The 27,344-nt window shown below is 47.9% G+C and overlaps 1 protein-coding gene across 1 annotated transcript in view; it reads left to right on the plus strand.

Moving 5' to 3' along the window:
* Positions 1-27,344, plus strand: part of ZFHX3 (zinc finger homeobox 3) — a 237,660-nt gene that overhangs the window by 188,921 nt on the left and 21,395 nt on the right. Inside the window, exons 5-7 of the mRNA XM_052655677.1 lie at positions 8,365-8,472; positions 26,310-26,443; positions 26,596-26,796. Coding sequence (XP_052511637.1) covers positions 8,365-8,472; positions 26,310-26,443; positions 26,596-26,796 — 443 coding nt within the window. The remainder of the gene's footprint in view (positions 1-8,364; positions 8,473-26,309; positions 26,444-26,595; positions 26,797-27,344) is intronic.

Consider the following 27,344-nt stretch of genomic DNA (forward strand, 5'->3'; position numbering starts at 1 on the left):
AACACAGATAAATAGAGCTGGTTGCAATCCTGGCTCTAGGCGTTTCCTCCCTTTTTCTCCTCTCGTGACCCCCACCCACCCCCTTAATTCCAGTGAGGTTTTGACAAACTGTTCAAATGACCGAATGGCCTGGCCCGGAAGTGGGGAACTGGCAGGAGGACCCTGGCGGGTGACGGTGCTGCGTGCGCAGCCCAGGGCGGGCGGTGTGCTCCAGGCCCAGAGATGCCCCTCGTGTACACGCTCATGATGGATGCAAAGCACGCTGGCGCAGGGCTCCCCCAGGCGAGCCTTCGGGGCCTCACCCTCTCCAGCAGGGGCTGTGGCCCCTTCGTGTCCACACTCACATTGGAGGTGAAGCACGTGGGCGCAGGGCTCCCCCAGGCGAGCCTTTGGGGCCTCACCTTCTCCGGCAGAGGCTGTGCACACAGGCTGCAGCTTCCCAGGCTCCCTCAGGCTGCCCAAGCCCCATTTTTCTTGTTTCTATAAACAGTGGCAAGATCTTCAAATATACAAAAGCATAAATGGTCTCTATTCTCCAATTAGTCATTTTAATAATACCCGGCATTGCCTTCAGTGTTGACTCTTGCAGCCCGGTGCCAAGCCAGGGGTGGTGGGGCAGGGGCGGGAGAGAGGGGCCTGGCCAAGGGGGCCACTTGCTTCCTCACCACTGGTGTGCCTGGGTTTAGTGGATTTTCCGGCAGAGCGTCTCCCGGGCCCGTGTTGAGGTTGCTGGGCCTCCACCGCCTCACAGGCTCGGTCCAGAGACTGGGCCCAGCGGTCCCCAGTATACTTGGTGAATGAACCCAGCAATGAAAAAAATTCTTGTGGGAAAATGATCATTGAAAGGAAAAGAATATGTCAGTGGAGGGCAGGAGTGGGTCTGATCTTCTCCATGTCCTCTGTTCCTCTCCTTCTCACATCCTCTTATCTCTCAGAGGACCGGAACTTGTTTTTATAAATGTCATCTTCCAGAGGGCAGTTGCATTTGAAACAGCTAGTTAGCACTTTGGTCAGTTTTTTTTTTTTTTTCCTTAAGCTCCTTGGAGTGGGAAGAAACTGTGGCTTACTGGCGACCCTTCACTCCAGCAGGTGGAGAAGGGTCTTCAGCAAGATGGCCTGGCCGGCAGAGAGCTTAGATAGGGGGGAGATGGGAAATGCTAAGGACAAGGGTGACCTGGAGGGGGCTACACACACCCCCTCCACCTGTCCCGTGCTGTGTGCTCCAGACTTGGGCAGGCTGGGATGCAGGAGGTCCGCGTGCGAGAACGTACTTTTCACCAAACACCTTAGTCTCTGTTAGCGCCCTGGAGTTCTCCTGTCTCTGGAAAAGAAATGGCAACTTACGCTTTATGCATCCAGATCCTGGATGCATAAAGTAGCACGCCAGTCTTGGGGCCCCTGCCTGCTCCCCTTTCCTACCTTCATCCTTCACCCCTATAAGGATTCCCACCTGAACTGTCACAGTTGCTCAGAATGTTTCACTCACCAGCTTTGATTTAGACCGTGGACCCTTCGTCTTGTGATTTGACTTCTTCAAGTAATCTCTACCCTGTTAAGATGTAGGAAACAGAATGGCCAAAGTTTACCAACATTAAAAATAATATTCGGATGGATTACCCACAGAGGACCTCCAGGGAGGTGTGGAAGTTCCCTCTTTTGTGGGCAGAGTGAGAATGTGCAGTCACCTCCACCACAATGCTAGGTCTAAGGACTAGGGTGTTAGAAGAACAGTTTGCATTGTGGTAGGCAGAAAGCAACCTGATTTAAGGGAAATTTTCTGGGGCTGTGGTATTGTTACTTAGAAGACCTAATTGCTTGAACTACCTCTCAGGCCGTTTGCAACCATGTCATCAGGACTAGAAAGATCCCATGGACTAAAACCACAGCATCAGCATTTGAAAAAGTGTGTTTGGGGACGTTGTGGAGTAGAATATCGCATCCTGAGTCTGGGAGTCACTGTGCGTTTGAGGTGTAGCCCAGGGCACACGGAGTGTCACCTACTGTAGGACCTGAGGTCACTGTTCAATGGGATCGCACTTGCCAAAGTGTCAAGAGGGAGAATGGCTCAGTTAGCCACCCACCTCTTCCTCCGCGGCCTAGAGAGGGTGACGAGCGGGGGGCAGCAGAGGCGTCCGTCCATCAGCATTGCAGGTCACATCCTGCTACAAGTTATTCTTGCAGCAGAATTTTAATGCACTGGATATTATTCAAAATAAGTGGTCTAGACCTTAGCCATCATCTTTCATATTGTAGGATCTGATTTGACCTCTGTCTGCAAAATAAAGCGTGCATACTTTTGTAGAATATGACCAGCCGTTAGAGGTTTCCTGTGGAAGCACAAGGGGCCAAGAGGGTTGGGCAAGCTGGACTGTTTGGCCCTCACTCTCCAGTTGTGCCATTTGGTCCTGCAAGAGGACAGGGCTCGGCCCAGGTGTCCTGTGGGGTGAGTCTGTAGTTACAGGTGCAAGGGGACAAGACACGGTGATGGATTCCCCTAGCCACCTACCGTGGAGGCTCCAGCACAAGTGGCTGCCACCCTCTGCGTCCATCCCACTGGTCAGAGCGTGCTGGGCCTTTCCCGTCCGCTTCAGCGCTTGTCCTTGGTTAATTAGGTTGAAAATGGGGAAAGGAAAAGCTTGAACCCTATCTTCAAAGTAAGCAGATTGGTTATTTTGTTTTTCAAAGAACAGGTCCAATATACAATTAAAACTTGTTTCTGGTAACCCTCATTCCAGGAAAGACGAGCTTTTAACAAAAGGCTTTTGACAGCTGCAGGCTATTTCATTTTTTTTAATGCCGAATGAAAAATCAATACATTTTTCTGGGTTATACATATTCAGAACAGGCCTGATATTTCCATTATAATGGAAAGTGGGTGTCTGCGCATCTCGCCTGTCAGAGCTGCACAGCCGCGTTTTCCAAGCCACTGCTAAATATTTCAAACCCGATTTGATTGTGGTTCATGACAGCTAATGTTTCTCAGCTCTTGAGCCTGCCGACAGGCAAACGCACTTTAGTTCACCCCCCACCCTCAAATGTAGCTCCCCCCAAAGAAAAAGGAAAGAGTAATTTCATTCTTCAGTGTATCAGTGTATTCTTTAAGTAATGTGATCGCCGGAGTTCTGGGAACAGCACCCTGGTTCTTAGGAGAATTTCCAAATTCCTATCATCAAGGCCCCATGGCAGGGCTTTGTCAGGTTTGGAGGAAGGTTTGACTTAGTCTTCTCTGATAGCTCAGTTGGTAATGAGTCCATCTGCAATGCAGGAGACCCCGGTTTGATTCCTGGGGTGGGAAGATCCACTGGTGAAGGGATAGGCTACCCACTCCAGTATTCCCGGGCTTCCCTTGTGGCTTAGCTGGTAAAGAATTCGACTGTAATGCGGGAGACCTGGGTTAGATCCCTGGGTTGGGAAGATCCCCTGGAGAAAGGAAAGGGTACCCACTCAATTATTCTGGCCTGGAGAATTCCATGGACTGTATAGTCCATAGGGTCACAAAGAGTCAGACACGACTGAGCGACTTTCACTTTGACTTAGCCCACATTATCCTGTTAAAGAATCAGGAACAGCTAAGACTAGTCTCAGGTGTTGATGGACTCCCCTTTCTGCAAGCCTGTGATTTGTACAGCACTCCCCTGGGCCCTAGTTATTTGGTGAACGGTGCCCTTCTAAAGGGTGTGTCTTGGGTGGCACACTCAGTGCATGGTGGCAGGTGCTGACTTCGTGCTGATGCCGCCTCTGTTTTTGCTTCAGCCTCGTGCTCCTTCCACAAACCAGTTTCCAAGTGGTTCATAAAATCGTTGTGAATCCACATGGGGTTGCTAGTTGGCACACGCACCTCCTTCAGAAGCAGATGTTTCCACAAATCAGGAAATCGTACAGTCATGCTCACCAACATGATGAGTGTAAGGTGTGTTGAGAGAACAGTGTGCATTTGTGGCAAGAAAGCCACCTTAATTGAGGGAGCATTTTTTGGAGCTGTGGTATCATCACCTCCCCCCACCCCCCCCAACTATGCTGCCCTTGGAACCATTCCCTTTTAGAATGTATTATCTGCTGAAACGGGGCTTCCCTGGTGGCTCAGTGGTCAAGAATCTGCCTGTAATGCAGGCGACCAGGGTTCAGTCCCTGTGTTGGAAAGATCTCTTGGAGAAGGAAATGGCAACTCACTTCAGTGTTCTTGCCTGAAGAATCCCGTGGACAGAGAAGCCTGGCAGGCTGCAGTCCATGGGGTGGCAAAGAGTCACGACTCAGCGAGTAAACAACCTTTGCTGAAACCCTCATACCCGAGGGCTCAGCCCTTAACCAGCAGACATGAGCGAGTGCTGTCTGGGAGAAGCAGTTGTACAAAGAGGTAGTGATGGAAATAGGTTTTTGAAAGGCCTTCAGCCAGTGTTTTATGTGGAAACTGAAGACGGAAGGGATGCCAGAGGACCTCACAATTATTTGAGATTTGCTTCTGTTTCCCTGAACCCTTTAACATGAAAATACACCCAGACAGGAGGGGTGCTCTGGTCTGAGGGCTGCTGTGGACTGTATCCATGAGGGTGGGCGTCTGCAAGGGGTTTGGAGGCCTGGCCTCTGGAGTCTTGTGAGCAATAGACCATCTCATCTGTCTGAGACATGCAGGGCCTGCTGCTCTGGCTGGAACAGGCCAGGCATGAGGGGCAGAGATGACCTCCTCACCCAGGCGCTGGCTGTGCCCCTGAGAAAGCATTCCTGGTGTGTTCTGGTTAGGTTCTGAAATAGCGTTCAACTCTTTGGGGAGAAGATGGTTTTGATTTGTCTTTTTTTATTTGGCCTTAAAAATGGCACAGTGGCTGTTGTGTTTCTTGGGGAAGAAAAGTAACTTTGTCTTCTGAGGAAAAGACAGGATTTCCCAGATAAAACCGATCATCGTCCATCAGGTCTTCACTTCCCACCATCTGTCAGTAGCTGACACTATAGGGGTTGGGGGTGGGGAACCACTTCTGTAATGACCTCAGCCAGTTGCCACTGACTTAACTGTGGGGGAGAAATGCGTTCCATGAACACCTCCCCTCTGCTCTGTGCTCTGTGCGCATATGGGTATCAAATACACATCCCTAAAGGAAGCGTGGCCCACCTGGCCAGGCCCAGGGACTCAGAGCTGGACACCCTCCTGCCCCTGGCCCCCACGCGCTCCCAGTGCACGGAGCCCCAGGCCCTGCCCGTGGGTGCCCAAGGCCCGGTCTCAGTGACGAAGCTGGAGACTTTGGGGACCAACAAAACAGACCCTGTCTGCACAGCACTGTGGGCCCGAGCTGTCCAGATGAATTCGTAGTTTACATCTCTGTTTTTTAATCATATCTCTACCTTTATTGGTATTCAGAGCTCACAGTTTTCTGGTTACTGTCAGCCTGGGCTTTCATCCATTTTAAAAAGCTATTTTTCCTCTTGCTGTTGATGATGATGGTATAAAGACAGATGGTGTAACTGCTTATGAATGTCCTATTTTATTTCCCCAGGACCAGACAGTTCACTTGAAGACATATATTATTTCCACATGCTCAGGTTAGGCGGCCCAGACAGTGTCTGCCTCCTGCAGCTAGCTGCCCTTCCAGGGCTCGCCTTGCAGAGGGCGACACCTGTAGGTCACATGCGGAACTACAGGGAAGCGCCTACAGATTTGGGGTGTTTTAACATATCAGAAATGATATTAACTCTAAAAACTCAGAGAGAAGAGGAAAGTGAAAGTGAAGTCACTCAGTCGTGTCTGATTCTTTGCGACCCCATGGACTGCCACGCTCCTCTGTCTGTGGGATTTTCCAGGCAGGAATACTGGAGTGGGTTACCATTTCCTTTTCCAGGGGATCTTCCTGACCCAGGGATCGAACCCGAGTCTCCTGCATTGCAGGCAGGCTCTTTACCATCTGAGCCACTAGGGAATCCCTTTCAAGAGAAGAGGACTTGATTTTTAAATCTTTAAGAAGAAAAAGAGATGCAAAAGAAATTCCTGAGCCAACCTTGGTCGTTCACCCTCTCACTGGAGCTTGGTCATAGTCATTTTCCCACCCTTAGCAGGGCAGGGAGGGAAGAAAGCAGAAGCCCAAGCGGGCTCATAGACCGAGGGCCTGGGACAGCCGCAAAGCGCCATGTGGGTTCCTTGCTTGTTGCGAGAATGCTGTGCTCATTCTTCAGTCTGTCTCTGGATAGATTTGTCTGAAAAGGTTCAAAGAGCTGGGGTCAGTGCCAGAGTGACCGTAAGTTCTTAACTCTCTGCTTGGATGGCTCAGCCCACATAGCACATGGAGAGAGGCGCTGGCCTTGGAGCTGGCCTCCCAGTGGCTAAATTCCTTCCCACCTCTGCAGAGCAGCACCTCCCGACACTGCTCATCACATCGGGATGTCCCCTGTGTGTAGGTGTCAGACTCGCTCCACCTGGGGTGGTGTGTGTGTCCTAGAGAGGAGGGGTCATCTCTTTGCATAATCGCATTTGATGAATGTATGGGTACTTGCAGGTATTTTGTATCACAGGATATATTTGGGCAAATGAGTATATTTTAAGAGACTTTGCTACTTTGGGTAGTCCCAACTTAATTCTGATCGACTGAATGCTGGTATCACCTTTCAGAAGTGGATTTTATAATTATAGTGCTGAAAAATTTAATCAAAAGCCAAAAATATGCATTGACTATTTGGCCTGAATTAAGATGGCACCTATAGCATGCTGTGTAACTTGTTTATTATTGCTCAGCTAACACTTTGTATGTATTTTTTTCCTCCACTAAAGGCTGTAGCGTGTTAATATGGTGCTGTATATCTGACTGACTTCAAACTATGGTTGCATGCTTTATCTTTGTTTGAACTAGGAGTGGGCGTGGGAAGACTTGATGTTGACTTGACTGTGCAGTGAGACAGAAAGGCGACATAGAAATTATTTGCAGAAGCCTCTTAGTTGAAGAGGAAAACAAGCAGTATCTCCTCTCATGCGTGTTCCCCATGACTGACTCTTACATGCCCTCTTGGTGGTAATGAAGAAATGTTCCCCGACCTAAAGTTCCATCTTACAGCTCTTGGTCTTTCATTGTCTTTTTGGGAAGAGTTAGGAGAATCTGGCTCTAAACAGATACTTTCTTCCTCAAGTGCTTCATAAATCCTCTGAGGTCAGCTTACTTTGAACTCTTTTTACTCCCTTTTATGAGATGAAATTCAGACACTGTTTTCTGGAGGGTCGTTAGTGTCACACCTTGAAATGTTGAAAAGTGGAGTTGGGGCTAGAGAGACCCAGGGTGATGTCAGAATAACCCCAGGTCCGTGGGCCACCAGCCTTAGTCCCATGGATCTTGTCTGGCAATGGTCTTGGGTGACAGATGTGGGCTTCAGTGTCTCCACACCCAGGAAGCCGTGCTCTTCAAAGTCTAACGATTTCATCATCAACCTACTTTGGTTTGCTCGCCTTATTCATTCATTTAGCCTGTTCTTATTGAATGTTTTAAATAATGGTCCATAGGGCCAGGAGAACAAGCGAAAGATGCCCCACTTCCTTTCCCTCAGCATCCCGAGTGTTTTACCCTCTTCTTCCCCACTTCGGCAAGCGAGTGGCATTTTACTTTGTGATTAACCTCATGTTGGAAACAACCATTCTTTTTCCTTCACTAAAGTAGTGTGTGTTGAGCTGGAGAGAATTTCCTTGGTTTGTTTTAAGCCAGTGGCGGGTAAAGAATGGAATGACTTCAAACAGGAGTGTATGATTTGGATAAGGAATTGTTTCCCTTTCTCTACAGATCTAGCTTCTCGCCACTGATGCCTGGTGAACCCATAGATGTTTGTTTCCTGGACCTCTGCACACTGATGAAATCATATCACTGATATCCTGTGACTCTTCAGAATATGAATGACTGTAAAAAAAAAAAAAAAAAAAAACCACCACAATGTGGCAGGTGCTCAGGCACCACAAAGCCTTATGCAAGGTCCAGTTCAGTGCCAGCTCTCAGTGTGGTCAGAGCTAGGCAAGAAGCAAGCCTGTGGCGCTTTTTGCATCCGCAAGTGTTGAAGACTTGCATGTGATTTCAGAACTCAGTTGGAGTCATTTCCTCAGCAGGATTGGCTTTTCAATAAGAAAAGCTCAAACGAGGTATTTGGAATCCATCTCAGAATACCGAGCATCTGCACGTCTAGGCCAAGCTGCAGTCTCCTGCCAGTGAGCGGGCAGGAAGGTTCCCACCACCGCCCCCAGACCGCGCACCCCTAGTGTGGCCGGCCTCTCGGGGCTCACTGTGTGGCTGGGGGACAGTCGTTGGCTGCCTGCGTTTTGTGACGGGTACTTCTTTGGAGTAGCAGCCAAGAGTCCTCCATCTTCTGTCTACGTTTAGTCCTTGACGTTTTCATTTTCTTCCCTTGCAGAGGAAGCCATTGAAGATGTTGAAGGGCCCAGTGAAGCAGCTGCTGATCCCGAGGAGCTCGCTAAAGACCAGGAGAGTGGAGGCGAGAAGGACCAGAGCAAGTGGACAGGTAGCGTGTGTGGCTGCCCTCCAGCCCCCATGTTCCTCTCCTGCAGGAGGGCGGCAAACAGGCCAGGGGCAGGCGCAGCCTCGGCTCACTCGCAACGGCTCGGCTGGTTCTCTGCGGGTGGGAAAAGGATTGTATTCTTGCTCTGTTGCAGTGTTCACCTTCTTTCTCCTATTACTTTATATTACGGAATTTTAAAAGTTGCTTGAAATGGCCACAGAGCCAGCTTACTGATTGAGCAGGCATCCGGTGGCTGGCGCTGTCCTGGGGCTGCTGTGTTTTGGGGTCACGTTTCCTTCACACCTCCTCCCTGTTGTTGTCTTTGCCCTTGGTGTGATTCTTCCTCCATGGAAGATCTGGGGTCCTGTCCCACACTGCTCACAATCCGAGTGGAGGGACTTGCCACGTGGAACTTAATCAGGGTCACCCCCAAGTCTCTAAGGAGTCAGCAGTGTGGAGGGTGGGCTTCATCCTGCATTTGGGGTCCCAGGCAGCCTCTTTGTATCCCTGGTGTCCTGCTTTGGCCCAAAGGGGAGGCAGGGGGACGTCTAAGCAAAAGCAGAGGAAATGGAAGAAGTTAGGAAAGGAAGTGCTGTTTCTGGAAAAGGTGCTGTTGGAGAAGTGGGGAGTGGCCTTCTCTCAGGATGACAGGGTTTCTGTATCGAGGGAGAGACTTGCTGAGACTTAGAGGAAAATCTTGGTTCTTTTTTGAGGAGGAGCAGATGGTTTCTGAGAAGACTTATCAGGCCAGAGATGTCTCCCAGAAACACCACCGTAATTAGAGGATGTGATGTGACAAGCCACAGAAATCATTGTATTTGGTCAACCTAGTTCTTACTGCCTTCCATTATTAATATTGTAATACTTCGATTTTTTTTTTCGTTTGAGAAAATATTTGCCTTCTGGAGTCTGTATTGGTTGGGCCTTTGTTACTTTTCCAGGCATGACTGTTCTTAAATCACGTTCAGTGTTGGCCTTTACTATTTAAACAAGATACAGAATCTTGGAGGGAGGCCAGGGGAGAGCAATGAAAATGACTGAAAGCTGAGCAATACCACCTGAGAAGAGGCTGAAGGAATCGGGGCTTTCAGCCTAGAAGAGAGAAGTTCGAGTGTGACAGCGTCTGGGCATCAAGGGATGTCACTGTCCTGTTCCTGGGCGGGTTTTCCCTTCCCTGCTGCACATCCTCCCCCTTTGCACTGGGCACTGTGGTGTCCAGAGGCCTGTGCTCATGCTAAAGCCGAGGGCCAGGGTGAGCCCCCTAGGACGGTCTGGAAGGTAGGACCAGGGACTAGGGGATGGGCATCCACACTCGGAGGCCCTGAGCATGCGGGGAGGGTTGTCCTGTGTGCCTCCCAGGGGTCAGGATCCCAGACTCTGCTGTAATGTTCAGATGAGGTCTACACAGACTTCGCTGACACACATCTGCCCGGAGGAAGTGAGCTGGGTTAGGGAGATTTTGCAGACACAGTCTGAAGTCTTGAGTTGCCGTCCAGGCCAGTCCATCCTTTGTTTTCACAATTTGGGTGCCTGGTTTCTAATCCTGCCCCTGGGATGTTCTGGCTCAGTGACCTTGCTCCAGGCACCTTTCTGCACCTCAGTTTTCTTCTATGAGATGGGCATTAAGAAAACCCCCTATTTCCATAGCATTGCTCTGAGGGTTACTTGAACCTGGGAAGCTTGGAACAGTGCCTGGCATAAAGTAACTCAGTATCAGGAGGGTTTTTTTTGTTTCATTTGTAGTTTAGTTAAATAAGATGAGGAAACCTAGCGGCATTTTCTCTTTGGATCCTCCCATTTGAATGTAGAACTGTTGCCAGGCAGTTGTTTTGAGAAGCTGGGGGAAGTAGCATAGGATTTAGTGTGCTTGTGCAAACGGCAGGTGGTACATGCTTCCTGCATTCTGTGAGCAAAGGACCCTGAGAGAACAATGGAACCATTTGCAAAGCTCCTACTGTGTGCCAGGCGAGCACTTGGTATGAGCTTCTCTGATCCTTAGAGCAGGTTAGGGTAACCTTTGTTGAGGGCAGTTCCATTAAATCTCATTCAGAGTAACTGATGGCAGGAGGAGACAGAGGATGAGATGGCTGGATGGCATCAGCGACTCAATGGACATGCGTTTGTGCAGACTCCAGGAAATGGTGAAGGATGGGGAAGCTGGGCATGCTGCAGTTTGTGGGGACGCAGAGAGTCCCCACCTAGCAACTGAACAGCAACAAACAGCAGAGTATTTGTAATTCAATAGGAGTATGCCTTCACTGGACTGGTGGACAATGCCGGGTGGTCATGAGACTATATGAAGACTGGAAATAAGCACTGAAAAGTGCCACTGTCCTTAATAAGACTCTGCTTTCTCATTCAGTCATTCAAGCAACAGGCCATACTTAATCTTTATCTCTAAGACAGAGGCAGAATGAATAACTCAGAGATGCATGTTGCCAGTAGCATAGAAGTAAAGAAAGAAGGGAAAATTCTTCCATGACTCCTGCCAACGATCCTCTCTTGACCTGAAGCTTAAAACTGTCTTTGTTGTTTGCGTGTGTAATGACAGGCTTTATTAAGGTGCGTTGGGCCAATTTGATCTTGGAATCAATACAGGTGCCAGCAGCCTCTCCTGAGTTTTCTTTGGGATTCTTAGTATTTTATAAAAAATGTCTGTTTGTTCCATTTACTCCCTAAATTGAGCTGTTCCTCTCTGATTAAATATGATGGGGAGTGCTTCCTCCCAGCAAATAAATAAGTAGCGATTTCACAATTTGTCCTGTTGATTAGTGGCTGCTCAGGATGCAGATTAGTCATATTTGAAATGGGCCTGGATAATTGGCATTTTCTCAGCTATTGATTATGTAATTCAAGGGTTTGCACAGGAACAGATAATCTTTACTAAAATTTGTTATTTTACTTTGGGATGGGACTCCTGATTTCCTTTTGATGTTTGGTGAGCTTCTTTCCTTGAGGAATCAGGTCTTTCACCTTGAGCGGCAGCAAGACAAACAGAAGAGAGACTTGAATCATGGGGGCATCAATCCCACAGTCAGTGGTTGGGTCCCTACCGCGTGCCGGGCACTGAGCAGAGTCCCACTGATCCCAGTTTCCTTGAGATTATGAGCCTTGCCTTCAGGGAGTGTAACACTCCACAGGAACGCCCAGTCATCAAACAGTGTTACTCCAGATCAGCGCGGTCGCGGGGAACTTCCTGCGTCCATAAAGATGCTCTGCGTCTGCACTGTACAATACAGCAGCCACTGGCCACCTATGGCTGTTGAGTACTTGACACGTAGCTAGTACCACAGAGGAGCAAGCTCAGCTTTACATTTTATTTCATTTCAACGAACTTAAATTTCAACAGCCTGTGGCTAGCAGCTAGCATATCAGCCGTACAGATACTCAGGAGGAGCAAAACTGACCCTGAAAGACTGTGCCCCAGTTCTCCCAGTACTTTCTAGTTACTCCTCAGGCTACGTTAAGCTGTTAACTGTGAGGCAGGCACTGGTCTCCAGCGTCACGCCGAGCCGGTAAAAGGCTCACAGGTACCCATCTCCACCGCCCTTGGGTGTTCCGTGGAGGCAGGGGACCATGCTCAGGCCAGGGGCACGTGTGCCTTCATCTGCTGATACTGACTTGCCGTTGTTTTCTGTGTGTCCTGCCTTGTGAGGAAGTTAGGCAGCACTGCCTTATATACGTTATTTCATTTGATTCTCACCCCCTACTCTGTGACATACAATAGATACTGGAAGGACCCACTCCCTTGTGCCCCCTTCCACCATTTTCCAGATAAGTAAGTGGAGTCCCATGGAGCTTAGCAAGTTGCCAGAAGGCATACGGATGGTTTGGGTTTGCATATGGGCTCTTCCATATATTCTGATATAGGGTGCTAAGTTTCCTATTCTCCTCTCCAGGAATGCTTTTTCAGTCTACCCATCTGATCCAGTTTTTACCCCCCTTCTGAGTGTAGAGAGTAACACTCACTCTTCTAAAGTGGTGCAGTGGGAAACAGCAACATGACCGCCACCTGTGTGTTCAGCTTGAGTGGGGCTGCTGGCCATGAATGTGCCTCATAGTAAGAGCGTGATGCTCCGTCTGAGAGCAGGTTGGTAGAATGGAAAGACCTCTGTAGGTTTGGAGTCAGGAAGCCCACCAGTTAGTGAATGATCTTGGCCTTTGGGAGGCTTGAATGCCTCCCCTTGAAAACACAGACAAGTGACACCCACCAGCCGGAACCTGGGTTTCATGATGGGATGTGGTGGCACATGGACAAGCCCTTGGTAAACACTTGAGAGTCACATCTACTCAAGGCAAGTGTGAAGCGCTCCTCTGGGTCCCTGGAGCATGCAGGAAGGGTCTTTGAAGCAGAGCCTAATGCACAGCCATTTCCACCATCCAACTCTGTGGTTTTCTCTTTTACAATGTGAAAGTGATCGCTTGTTCTCTTTCAGCAGTGTGGATTTGAAAGTGCGTGCTGTAGACTGAAGAGCCCCCAGTGTCAGCAACTGAACAATAATTAATGCAGTGATTATCCAATCAATCATTAATTGCTATAAATTAAGTGATATACAATTAATGTGATGCTTTATCACCAATAATTAGGAGAAAAAATTGAACTCTTGGCAAAGAATCATGGCAGGATGGTTATTTAAATCTTGTAGCCGCCATGGTTTCCAGGCTTGGAGCACTAGGCTGGGTCTAGTTAAGCTAATTTGAGACAGGATGATTGGGGATATTAGCGCTTTAAACAAACAAACAAACAAAAGACGGGGCAACAATCCAACTTAAAATGACAACATGGTAACACTTCAGAAATCCCTTACTGAAGTTCATGTTTGCATTTTTGTAACATTTGGAGTTAGAATTGTAGCTAGAGCTTTGCTCTTCAAGGGGAATGGCCTGAAGGGATTTTATTTTATTAATTTTTTTCAATCCATGATGCTCACCTAACACACAGCAATTAGTGCAGCGGAGCATCCCTGATTTGAATCTATGGAAGATTGCTATTAAAGGGGGGTATTAATGGGCTGGCAAGGTCTGGACGGCTGTTGGGGAAAAGTGTGTTTATGGAATATGGTGCTGGCAGGCATGATTTCAATCGGATTTGACATGTTTAACATAAATGTATAGTGTACGGCTCTTGCTGCATATGAATAATTCCTGCAGACCCACTGCCTTTCTAATTACTGAAGTTGAAAAAAAGCAGGTCAGGCACATCCTGGTGGAAATCTATTACCAGCCCTCCCCCTCTTCTCGCTGTTGTTTACAGCTTTGTATAAATAGGAATGCCATTGTATGGGGAACTGAGTGGCTGAAATGTAATCTGTGGCAGAGAAAGGAAAGAGGCTGAAACAATACTAAAAAAAAAAAAAAAAAATTGAGTTCATAAAGACAAAAGGAGGTATGTGCTGAGAGGAATCGCTCTGTGCTACCAGGAGGCAGAAGCCTGGGGCTCACTGCCTTGGTTCCGCCAGTCTTTAGTTATGTGACCTCTCGTCTCTGGACCTCCGTTTCACGGTTTGTAAAGCAGCCGGTTTGGACTCAGTGGGTTCTTGTGTTTCTGGGACTTCTTAAAACTGTGAATGGAGGAGGGACAGTTGTACAGTGGTGTAGAATCTTGGAGAATCTTCATTTCTAGGGTCAGAATGCTCATAATTTGCGAGGATGTTCCTGGTTTCCAGATAGTGGAGAAAGCATGGCTCAGGAGTGGATTAAGAGTCCACACGGCCCCTCAGTCTTTTTCTGTGGTAGGCCTTTCTTGGGGTTGCAGAGAGTCGGACGTGACTTTGTGACTGAGTGACAAAAACAACACTGTCACTTTCACCTGGCCCCTGTCACTGGGCACGTCACACAAACTGTCAGAGCCGGTGATGACAATATCCCTGGGGGAATCTTTGGAGACTCTTGTGTCACCTCTGAGTGGATCCCCGTGTCCCAGACCTGTTGCGGACTGGAAACCAGGCCCTTTACCACCTCTACGAAAATCATTTTGGTCTAATTCTGTGTCCTTTCAGAATCTGGTTCCATCTCTTCACCTGACCCTAAAATAAATTTGTCTTTGCAGTAGGGTACATGAGAGGGAGTGCTGGGAGCCTGGCTTGCATGGCCCTGGTGTGGTTCCCATCCTTGCCGACGGAATCCATTTTTGGTTTTACATTTCCACACGCAGATGGGAATTGTGTGACTAAGTCAGCTTTTCCCTTCCTCCACCCTCTTTTTTTTTTTTTATTCCAGGCCACTTTCAGTATAACTTGAAGGCTTAAGTCACTGCGGGCAGATTTCTGTCTCACAGTTGAAAACAAACCATTTGAACTATTTTTATGTTGAGAAGCAAAAATAGATACAGGGTATGGCGTATATCTGGACTTGCCTGAATTCCAGTAATTCAAAGGTCTCAGCTTTGAGAATTTATATAAAGTCATAAGAGAGAGAGACACCACATCAACTGAGCAAATACTGTTTGTGCAGATGTGGGATATGAAAAAAAAAAGTAGTTGGAACTCACTTTCTAGAAAGGATGTCATGTGCAAGCATATAACTATGGTAATGGTGTGATGAGAATTATCAAGGCATAGTTAGAAGGCAGTGAACCTGGAGTTGAAGGAGTAGATTGTTTTCATGGCTGTAGAAAATAACTTATAGGTTTGCCTATTATTCCTGCAACTTGGCCATGTTAATCTTCCTGCTTTATTTCAGTGTTAGGTGTTGTCCTGATAGGGGAAGCACCTCAGTTACTAGAATCATGACCATGATCTAAAAATACAAAACACACTGCAGTGCCTTTCTCAGGGGATGTCAGAGCACTTTCGTTAGGGTCTCACATTCTTCCCCAGGTGCAACATTATCTTTATTTATCAGGCTAGAGAACCAAAACTCATCAGTGGGGAAGTCCTGGCTGTCAGATTTGTGATCAAACGGTGATTTGCCTTCTGGGTCAGAGTATATTCCCTGGATTATAAAGCTGAAGAACCATATGACATAGGAGCGTTCTCTTAACTGTATGAAGATTGGAGAAGACTTGAAGATCCTGTTTCTCTAGTTGTCAAGCAGAATTGTCAGCTCTTTATGGTTAGGGGCAATGGCATTCATTCATATTTTTGTGTGTGTTTTAAAGACATTTCTTAGTGCTGCTTTAGGTTTACAACAAAATTGAGAGGTACAGAGATTTCTGATATACCCTCTGCCCGATCTCCAATCATAGCTTCCCCCATTATCAACGTCACTCACCAGGATGCACTTTTTTTTTTAACCAATGAAGAACCTACTACACTGATCTATCCTAATAATCCAGAATTCACAGTTCACCTTATGATTTACTCTTGACATACATTCTGTGGGTTTGGACATACGGCTGTCACTATAATATCCTACAGGGTGTTTTTGTTGCCCTAAAAATCTTCTGTGCTCTACCTGTTCACTTGTCCCCAACCCGACATATGCATTTTTATAATTTCCTCGCAAGTGCTTAATACGTCTGAATATTTCATTAACAATCAGCTGGTGAAATAGCATAACCATAAACATTTTCAAGTGCAGGTTATTTGGTTTTATGTCTTTTAGATATTAAGCCCACAGTGGGAGTAGGATTCTCCTGCATCGATTCGCAGAAAAGGTGGATGTAGGATGCCTGTGCTTGTCCTCAAAGCCAGGCCTCTGTCCTCACCCTGTGGTTCCATGGCTGTCCGTGCACCTGTATTATTCCCTAGAGATGCTTCTAAAGATGAAACCCATCGTAACAAATGTTTGTATTCTCACCATGTGCTTGGCTCTGGTGGGCTTCATGTGCCTCATCTCTCCTCCTGGCCTCCCGGAAGCCCTGTGATTGGACACTGTCCTCCCACCATCAGACGTGGAGCTGGAAGTCCACTGTAGTCAGTTGAAATGCCCAAGTTCACACAGCAGGACTCCAGCCAGGTCGTAGCAGCCCTGCAGACCGTGAGCTCTGTTCCTTAGCAGGGGGGCTGGTACCTTTGTGTAAAGAAAACTTGGCCGGGGAAGACAAGAGTTCTCAAGGAGTCCCCCCAGGTGCCCTCGAGCCATCTGCCCCACCCCTTCACACACCTTGTCCCTTCTGGGCCCTTGAAGGCTGTGCATAAACTGAGCTGGGGGACAGTGGGGAGTGAGAAGCAGTGTTCAGTGTGGGCTCCCCCGCCCCTGCTGTACAAACTCCAGGGGGCGACATCTCCAGGCTGCCAGTGTTTGAAAGCCACAGGGTAAAGTGGACTGCTATTCCCATTTTTCAGTCCTTCCAGGGATCCGAGTCAATGTCTTTCTCCTCCAGCGCAGATTGTCAAACTCCTGCCAAACCTGGACGAACCAAGAGCAATCCTTGGTGGGTCCCAGGCACGTTGATTCGTCGGCGATGGGGGGCGGGGGGTGTGTGTGGCAGAGAACTGAAGTGCGGGGCTCTTTGTATCTGTCACTATGCTGGACACAGATTGTGTGTGTTACACGAGTGCCGCCTCTTAAAATTTAGTGAAGTATCTTATGAAGATGAAGATAGGTTTGAAATGGAGAAGGAACCTGGAAGAGTATCCTTTTAGCTTGGTCTCTGGGAGCCTGTGCTGTGTTGGGGCTCAGAGGCCCTAACTAACCTCATTAAGGTTGGATCTGATACGGGTGGGATGAGCTTGTTAATTAACTGTGGTCTGGTCCCAGCATGACCCACATTGCCTCCTGTTTTGACCTACATCTCACACCTCTGGATTTTTTGCTGTCAGTTCAAGTGTCTCTAAGGTTCTCCCTGTTCTAGTTTTTTCCCAAGTCCATGGTTGTCACAATCTGTAGTGAAGCCAGAGGGCAGAGTGGTGATGCAGAGCCCAGGGTGCCCCCAACTGGGCACCGTGACCACAGCTGCAGGGGGCATCTGTGCACAGCCCAGCGGGCTCTGCCGGGAGAAGATGGGCAGAGCTGACCAGAGCCCAGAGGCAGGCAGACAGATTTGATACCGCTAAGTGAGGAATTCGGTCTTGGCCTCTTTCGTCCCTGCCTGCTGGCCCAAGCCAGGCTCCAGGTGGCAGCCCCAGGCTCAGAAGTTATTATCAAGTATCCTGACAGCTGCTGTTGGTCTAAACGAAGTGGTGGCTGGTGGCTCTGTTTTGACTGGTGGTTCATTTAGAAACTTGACACAGAGGGTGCAAGGTATCTTGAAACTGAATTGTGGGACGGCCTTTTGGGAGCGTGAATCAGTGTAGTTAAGCAGCCTTAAGCATATTTCAACATGGAATTAGTACAGCAGATTGATGCCTCTGATGTGGGACTTAGCACAGTTTTTTCCCTGAAGATGGAGACAAGCCACAGCAGCCGGCACTCAGCATGGACTCGCCATCGCACCCTGGCTGCCTGCTGGGAGAGCGTGGCGTGACACCTGTTCCCAGAGTGCTGACTTGATGACACGGGGGCTGGGGGGGGCCTCTGCACCCTTCCCAGGGTCCAAGCCAAGGGAGCCTTGGCTGGTGTGGCCCACACGTGCCAAGACCAAAAAGATGCTGCCTCCTTCTGCAGAGTGGAGAGATCCTAGAGGTGTTTGTCCTGTTCACGAAGGTTCTCCAGGACATGTGGAATGACCGAGACTCTGATAGCAAGGCAGCCTATCGTCATTCTGGGTTACACAGCTGACAGAACATGTGGAGGTTACTCCTTCTGATTTTCTGGCTTTGAAAGTGTGTTTGTGTTGGCTTAGAGCAGGCACATTCCCTGAGGGACAGCCATATTTAATCTTTCACCTTTGGCCTGAGGGGGAAAACATCGAGCTTTGAGACCAGGCCCAGCTCTCATCCCCACATGTGGATGATGAGAGTATCATTTGCAGCAAGAATCATTTGAAAGTGGACTCCCTGATCACCTGCACCTGCCAGGCCCCCGTATTTCATTCTAGTCCAGCCGAGAAGTGGTATGGTCCCTGCCGATTACAGAGAGCTTCAGCTCTGATGGTGGTTCTCAAGAATGTGGTGGGACCATCGGCATCACCTGGGAACCCACTGGAAATGCAGGTTCTCTGAATCAGACCTGTTCCAGGGGGTGGGGGCTGCCTTTTAGCAAGTTTTCCAGGGGATTTCTGGGGCTCATTTGAAGTTGAGAATGTTGGGGCTCTGGTCTCCGTGACAGGTGTGAAGTTTGAGACCTATTTCTCCTTTAGCTGGATGGCAGACCTCTGAGTCCTCAGCATATGAGGGAGGAACTAAGCTTTCCTATAAGACAGAAGTGTGCAGAGGTGACACGAGTTCTGGTCTGGCCAATGGAATCTAGATTGTAGGAATGGGAGGGGGGAGACATGTGGTCATGATGAGGAGTGATCAGAGACCTGGCACTCTTTATCTCAACCCTGGTTAAAAAGTAACACTTGGTGAAGGGGGAACAGACCTCCCTGTACTATTCTTGAAACTTCCTATGAATCTATATTTCCAAATAAAAATCAAAATAACAATAGCAAAGAGTTTCTGGGTTTTCAAAGTGCTGAGCTATCTGGTTCACCTTCGAGGTGGTGGAGAAAACTAACGAGCCATTCCCCAGCAGCAGTCACACCCATCTGTAGTAGAACTCAAGCTTTCTTTGAAATGCTCCATGGAAACAGGAAGCTATACGTGATGAGTCCATGAGGCCTGTGTCTTGCTACCTAGGTGTGCTCGTCTCCCTTTTTGAGTAGGTGTCTGAACTTCTCTATCTAGAGATGTACAGAAGCAGCGTAGCCTGCAGTTACTCACACTGGGACTGTGTTTTGAATAGAAGGCTCTTCACCTCACCGGGCTGGACTCTAGGACAGAGTTCTCGGGGAAGGGCACCGGCCAGGGCCTGAGGACCCCCACCGGCTGTGCCAGTGCTCACCTTCGCCTCACACAGTCTGCTGATTCCTCTTTGAAATGACTTTAAGTGCTTGGCTGGAGGCAGAATGAGAACTGTGCATGTTCAACAACCAAGTTGGCAGCAGAGCAGACCCTTTGGAGGAACCGTCGTTCGCTATAGTAGGGAGGCGAGAGAGTTTAGCCAGATCTCTGGCCACTTATCAAGTGTAGTAGCTCCGCAGGATATGCAGCACAAAACCCTAGCCTCTGCTCTGGGGAGGGAATTGCAAGCAGATGGCAAGAGCGGCCCCGAGCCAACGACAGTGAGGAGCACAGAGCGTCCTCTGGAAGCCGTGCACTTCTGCTTTCTAGAGGGGAGTGCGGGGCCTCTGAAAAGCTGGGTGGTTGGCTGTGGAGAGAGCTCACTGCCCCTTGCATTGCATTTTTGTTATGAGCCGAATGACCATTTTCAGGTCTGGTGAAGCTTCTGTGACTAGTGTGCTGGGGTCATTATCTCAAACTCAAGCATCAAGTCTGGAGTTGTACGAATGTGGTTTTTTTTCTCCTTAGTCAATGGAGATAGATAGAAAAGATTGCTGTAAATTTCTGGGGCAGGTGGCAAGCTGGTTTACGGAACACAAGGCAATGAGAACCTCTGGCTTACGGAAAGTAGCATGAATTAATAATCATTTAATTGGCTCCTCCATTATGTTGCTGGTTTGGGAGATGGAAGTTTAGATGGAGGGGCTGTCAGTGGTGCTTTAGCTTAGAGTCTGATGGCTGAGAAGTGGGGGTGGTGGCTGCCTTTGGTCTTTCACAAGGATGACACTTCAGGCAGCCTCCCAGGCCTTCACTGGAAGGAAAAGGGTTGGCACTTTGGTGGAACACCACTTCCACCATGCCAAGAAGGGAGGAAATGAGCGTGAAGACCCCCACTGGCTGTGCCAGTGCTCACCTTCACCTCATAGACTCCCAATTCCTCTTTGAAATGACTTTAAGCGCTTGGCTGGAGGCAGAAGGGAGCTGTGCATGTTCAACGACTAAGTTGGCAGCAGAGCAGACCCTTTAGAGGAACCATCGTTCTCTACAGTAGGAAAGGGAGAGAGTTTAACCAGATCTCTGGCCACTTATCAAGTGTAGTACCGCCGTGGAAGACGCGACACAAAACCCTAGCCTCTGCTCTGGGGAGGCAATTGCAAGCAGATGGATGTCCAGCAGTGTGGACGCTCAGCACAGGCCCTGGCTTCCTCAAGGGAGGACTCTGGCCAAGTGCAGGCCTGTGACAAAGAATGTCCACCAGGCAAACACCACCACTGATGTGGTGAGTGACGAGCAGGTGAATTTTGCTCATGAAACGAAAATTTCTGGTACTTTTGATTATCTTGGAGGACGAGTCAATGTCTTGGGTAATGACTAGAGAAAACCCAACACTGCGTACCATAAGGTTCCATTTCTGTTCCATTGCCAGTTTTTCTTCAGGTTTCTTTTTCAGGAGGCAGCAAATCTCTGCCCTCCTTGGCTTGAGTTGCACAGCCACCTCACTAGGTGAGAAAGTCTGCAGGCTGTCCACGGTCTCGTGAGTACAACTCTGAAGTTTTCTGCCACCAAAATTTCAGTGACTTGGATTTTAGTTTACTAGTGAGGATTGGAATTGGGTTAGAATTTGTTCTGTAAAAGTGGTTTTATCAAGTCAAGTTAAAGGGGCTGTGTATTTCTATCGTACCTGACCACCTGATAAGCTCCCTACATGATATTATTCTTGCCTATTCTTCACAGTTAGTCACCTCCTGCCTGAAGCCCTTTACTAGGCTTGTTTTAATTATTCTGTGTGCTTAGAACAGAGTAAGACCATGTCTTCAAAACTGCAAATAAAACTTGCTTGAATTCAGATCACCTCTCTTCTGTTCCTTGCTCCCTCTAATTAATATGACAGGAGAAGTAAATTTTTAAGTCATTACTTTTAGGTTAAACACTCCCTAAGCAGATGGGGAAACAGTGGAAACTGTCAGACTTTATTTTTGGGGGGTTCCAAAAACACTGCAGATGGTGACTGCAGCCATGAAATTAAAAGATGCTTACTCCTTGGAAGAAAAGTTATGACCAACCTAGATAGCATACTGAAAAGCAGAGACATTACTTTGCCAACAAAGGTCCATCTAGTCAAGGCTATGGTTTTTCCAGTAGTCATGTACGGATGTGAGAGTTGGACTGTGAAGAAAGCTGAGGGCTGAAGAATGGATGCTTTTGAACTGTGGTGTTGGAGAAGACTCTTGAGAGTCCCTTGGACTGCAAGGAGATCCAACCAGTCCATTCTGAAGATCAGTCCTGTGTGTTCTTTGGAAGGAATGATGCCAAAGCTGAAACTCCAATACTTGGCCACCTCATGCGAAGAGTTGACTCACTGGAAAAGACTCTGATGCTGGGAGGGATTGGGGGCAGGAGAAGGGGACGACAGAGGATGAGATGGCTGGATGGTATCACTGATTCAATGAACATGAGTTTAAGTGAACTCTGGGAGATGGTGATGGACAGGGAGGGCTGGCGTGCTGCTATTCATGGGGTTGCAAAGAGTCAGACATGACTGAGCGACTGAACTGAACTGAACTGAAGCAGATATGTTACAAACAAAGAATACCTGTTTGTTGATGTCACAGAAGTGGTTTTAGTTTTTCCTCAGGAAGCCATGCAGTGACTACTGTCTTTCCTTTTGAAATGAAATTCTTCTGCCTGGAATGTAGAGGAACCTCAGAGAATAAAACAGAGAGTCATCAATCAGGTCTGCCTCCCTCAGCACCCATCTGTCTCTTACAGTGGCCAGCGCATCCCAGTTTAAGGGGGAATGGGGGCTTTCGGCCCAGAATTCATTTTGAATTTTGTGTCCTCCATAACCACCACGTGCAGGTCCTTTTTGTGCCTCACCAGTCAGTTGGGTGGGGCAACCTCAACCCCTGACAAGTTGACCAAGTGTTTTATTCATGCCTGTGAAAGTCTGCATGGTAAGGAAGCCACAGCTCACACTGTCAGGCTGTGGTTGGGGTTTGACCCAGCATTTCACTGTCCCAGCATCCCTCTTGCCTGGCTTTACAGAGTATGTCATCCACGGCGCGTGCACTTGTGTGATTCCTGGCCATGTTTTTAAACCTTTTGAAGTGCCAGGAGCCCAGCATGTTGCCTATGGAAGATTCATTGAGATTTAACACATATTTTCATATGACACAGCTGCCAAAATGAGGAAAAATTGCTTTAACCAGCAAAGTAAAAAATACCACCCAAGGTTTTGCACAGTATGGATCCAAATATCCACATTTTCATGGACAGTTGAATTTAAATTCTGAACACTTTAATTATAATATTAAAAATAATATAACTGCATGACGAAATGGGGAAATGGTCTATGACCTAAATTTAGGTCCATCACCTAAATACAGCAATCATTTTCATTCGGTCTTTTTCCTAATCCCTGTTTTTTTACAGAGCTGTATCATGGCATAATACACATTTTGTTTTTTTTGTTCCTTCAGATTAACATTCTCAAGGACTTTTCCACATTGCTGCATAGCTATCATATGTAACCTCATCTAATACGGAAGAAGCTGTCCCTTGGTTTACTTAACCATGCCTTTTTGTAAAAGATCTAGCCTGTTCAGTTCTGCTAACTGAACAGGTGGCCAACATCCACTCCTGTTCAGTTTGTCTTTGTTGAAGAAGCCACTACAGGTTGTAACCCTTCCAGTTGTGACCAGTATAAACCAGTGGTTCCAGGCACTGCTTGTCTCTGGATGCATGTTTGTATTTTACTGCTGTGATGTCATAATGGCCTTCAAGTGACCACTAATTAATTTTTTTTAACAAATAAAATGTTTTCTCTAGACTTGTGACATCTCTTAGAATTTAAGTTAGACTTTTGGAAAGCCTTCAAACCACATTGCTTTTCCTTTTGGTATTTGTACTACCTCATCTACTGATGGCCCACAATGGATGCTAGTGACAGAATGGAAGTAGGAGCTGACTTTAGGACTCTGACCCTTGAGTTGTTGTTCAGAGAGAAGAAGCTTGAGAAAAGGTTAGACTGTCATGGCCAGGAGTAAATCCTGTTTCAGCCTGCTGACAGAGAAGTTGCACAGCTGTTTGCCCATCTACAGAAATTTCATGAAGGCTTTGGCACCATGGTTTGATAGGGACTGGCATTTTAATGTCTGGGGTCAGGCTGGGAGGAGGCCTGTCAGCCTCGTTAAACTAACTCTTTGGAGCAGTCCCCACATCACCCAGGGATGCACAGTGGAATTGTAACTGGGTGTTAACAGACTCTGATATGAGAAATGCACGGCTTTATCTTTAGAGAAGAAGCCTAGGTGGCTAACGTCCACTTCTAGACAAATCTGATCTAATAAAAATGCAGATTGCCCCAGACAGAAGTGGGATGAGCCCTGGAAGTTTTTACACCAGTGGATGCAGGGTTTTGTATTAGAGCTGGGCTGCTGTGTTGCTCCAGAGAAAGAGGAATGAGTGAGTGAGTGCTGATTTTATTTTTTAAAAACACTTTAGAAGGACTCCTTAGCTTGAGCATACAAAGGAAGCCTTTAGAATCCCAGAGCAATATGAGAGAATGGCGGTGGCGGGGTGGGGGTGGGTAGTGGAGATAATAAAAGTCCCCCTCTTCATCCAAAGGGAAAAGAAGAGTGGCTTCTGAAACCAGAATCCTCACCTCTGCAACCTCTTCACAATTCATCACACGTTCAGCACTGAAGGAAGAGGATGGACCCTTTGGTCATATGAGGAAACTAATGCTGCACTGGGTTACCCTGGGTTTGCTTTTTTCAGTGAGTGAGACGAGTCTGGTGGTCTCAGCCTCCTAGTTGTTCATCACACTGCCCGTCAACTGCAGGGCTGACAGTCATTCTGGGCAGGGCAGGGGGTGGGTGGCATAGATGGAGGGCACTGACAAGGTGGCATCACAGTCCTTTAAAAGCAAGTGTTGTTTCAGGTCAGGCAGACTAACTAAAAAGACGGAGATGGGTGTTCAGAGGAGAATTCTGTATCCTGGCTCGCCCCTAGAGGAAGGGAGAGCCATACGGCAGCTCCTTCCTAACTGTAAGCCCTGAATCCTACAGACTGGAGGTGGAAGTGAGGAAGGTGGACAGTGGCTCTAACAAACAGGCATCTGAAGTATCACCTAATGCCTCCAACACATGGAAGACAACCAGTAAGCAAAAATGAAAAATGATGGAGAATAAGGAATCTTCTGGGGAAAGGAAGATCTCAAGTCCCTGAAACATTAATTAAAGACTCTTATTGTGGGAGTGTGTAGGCAGCAGCCCATCACACTCAGAGGTCTAAAACCCATGACACAGGGTTTCGAGGGATCAGGGCTGAGGGGGTCTGGGAGATGGGAAGTGGGCCATGGGGGAACCAGACTAGAATGTTACAGCACCTAGTTAATCGGCAGCCCGTCCATCACATTAAATATCCAGCCGTCATGTATTACCTTTCAAGTGAAAATGAATAACTCCCATTAAGAGCAAAATGGGTTTGAAGTCGATTCGAGACAGATTAAAGTACTGTTATGAATGTGTGTGTTGGGAGGAGGAGGGGTCTGTATGTAATATGCTTGTCCTTGTACTTTTTAAATAATAGATGTTCTACGAACTTATGTAGACCAGGTTACCAAGATACTGGGGTTAAAGGTCACAAGATATGCATTCTGGGAAGAGCATCCACTTCCTGGAATATTTCCTGCATTTCACTTTTTTTTCCCCTCAAAATTATTGTGTGGCCTTATGGTTTTAATGAACAAAATTGATTTTTTACAACTGTTTATTAAAGCACACATCTGTAATGACAGCATCTTGTGTATCCACGTCAGAACAAATCTCAAAGCTGGAAACACATGCTGGGTAACTAGACTGGATGAGACAGAAAGCAGTCTGACCGAAGAGTAGAAATGAGGCTTTCCATACCAATGGCCTCTACGTGGAGTCAAATGATTTTTCAGTGAGGGCAGCGGGCAGTGGGTATGTCTTGTCTCACTACCATTTTTAGGATTCTTCTTCTTGCCTCTTGTAATGAGATTCTGAAAAATGGAGTTCCCCATCCAAAACAAGTGAGAGGGCCAGCCTTAAGCTACTGACCAGGTTTCAGAATAACCAGATCTGATCACTTGAGGATTTGTGTTTATGCGAGAGGAGCTCTGCTTATTTATCCTGGTTAAACCTTGTTGCCCCAGCTGTTTTCTCATCCAGATCTTGCAGGTCTCTTTCTGTGATTCACAGAACTCCTTCCGCCACTGCTCTGTGCCCACTGTTTGCTGCTTAAGCCTCAGGTGGCCCTCCTCCCTCGTCAGTGTTTTGTCTTTTTTGGTGACATAGGGGTGAGAGGGCATGGTCTGGGCCAGCAGATAGGAAACTCTCTCTCTGAACCACCCACTCTGAGTAAACTCTTGTGTCTGGAGCGTTGGCTCGTTTATAAGTTGGATTCATGCCCTGCCTAGTTCCGCTCTTAAGTTACGTCTCCCCGCCGAAAGCAAGTTGCTGAACCAAAGCTTGACTTTTTGCATGTGAACAGATACATGCAAAAAATCAAGCTTTGGTTCACATTGATCAGGTCTCCTTTGATTTCAAGAGCTGTGACAATAAAGTTGGGAGCATACCGTTGATTACATCTATGAGAGTCTATCTGGTTCCTGGGTTGACTCGTGGTTGGCAGAGCAGTTGGTGAGACTTCCCCAGCCACCCTCATGAGCCAGCAGGTTGTGTCTTGATCAGCGGGGAGGGGGATCAGAACAGACTGAATGTAGGTTTATCCAACTCAAAGCTTTTTAGTTCATTTCTTCACCTTTTTTCCTTGGTGTTCAGTTGTTAAAGTGGTGTAGTGACAGAAATTCATAGGCAACGGAAAGCAATGCCTGCTTCTTTCCCACCGTGCCCGATAAACCCATCCAGATGCTCATCCTCCTTTAACCTGGGTGTTTCACAAACACCCTGAGCTATGAATGAATGTTGACTCTCACCCAGCATGCACCCTCTGGGAGCTGGCCTGGCCTGGCTGCTGGATTACATCTTCTGCTTTTCCTTCCAGCATCATCAAGCCAAGCAGAGAAGGAGCTGACAGATTCTCCCGCAACCTCCAAACGCATCTCCTTCCCAGGTAGCTCAGAGTCCCCTCTTTCTTCAAAGCGACCAAAAACATCAGAGGAAACCAAGCCGGAGCAGGTGAGGCTTGGAGGGGCTGTGCTGTGGGAGAGTATTTCAGATACCTGGGGGGAGTGGGGTGGGGAGTGAAGTCTCAGGTGGGCGGGCATGGGACAGACACTATTGCCGCGGGAACTGAGAAGTCAACCGACGGGTGGCTGTGTCCCCCACAGATGTACCAGTGTCCCTACTGCAAGTACAGCAATGCTGACGTCAACCGGCTGCGCGTGCACGCCATGACGCAGCACTCGGTGCAGCCCATGCTCCGCTGCCCTCTCTGTCAGGACATGCTCAACAACAAGATCCACCTCCAGCTGCACCTCACCCACCTACACAGCGTGGCGCCCGACTGTGTGGAGAAGCTCATCATGACGGTAAGGCAGCCGGGAGCAGCACCTCTTCTCTCCCCAGGGGTCAAGGGTGGCACTGTGACGTGGACAGGATGCTGTGCAGCTGGACGCCAGAGCCAGGACAGAGCTGGAAATGTCAAAGATGGTCCTGTGACCACTGTCAACCTTAGTCTTAGCATGATGGTGACCCAAAGGGCTCTGTGTTTCTCAGCATCCCTCATCATCCTCTCCCCTCCAAATGCAGAGGCCTGGGGGGAGTTAACTGCAAGATGTTATTCAGGTTCTCTAGGCCTTTACTGAGCAAGTCATATTCTAGGTTGTTCTTAGATTCATTATGTTTCATTTCATCCTCACAGCCACTCTGTTTAAAAAAAGGCTTGACACGTTTACATTATGGCTGAAGAAACTGAGGCTCAGAGAAGTTAACTGCTGTGAAAAAGTGGCAAAGTTGAGATCTGATCCCAGATTCTCCCACTCTAGGAATGCAGCCCCATGACAGGGGAGTCCCTCGGGTGGATGCTTTCGTTCTCAAGGCAGGAAGATGCTCATTTGGGTAGCATGTGTTGATTCGT

Source organism: Budorcas taxicolor, chromosome 18, assembly GCF_023091745.1.
Source record: "Budorcas taxicolor isolate Tak-1 chromosome 18, Takin1.1, whole genome shotgun sequence".
NCBI lineage: Eukaryota > Metazoa > Chordata > Mammalia > Artiodactyla > Bovidae > Budorcas > Budorcas taxicolor.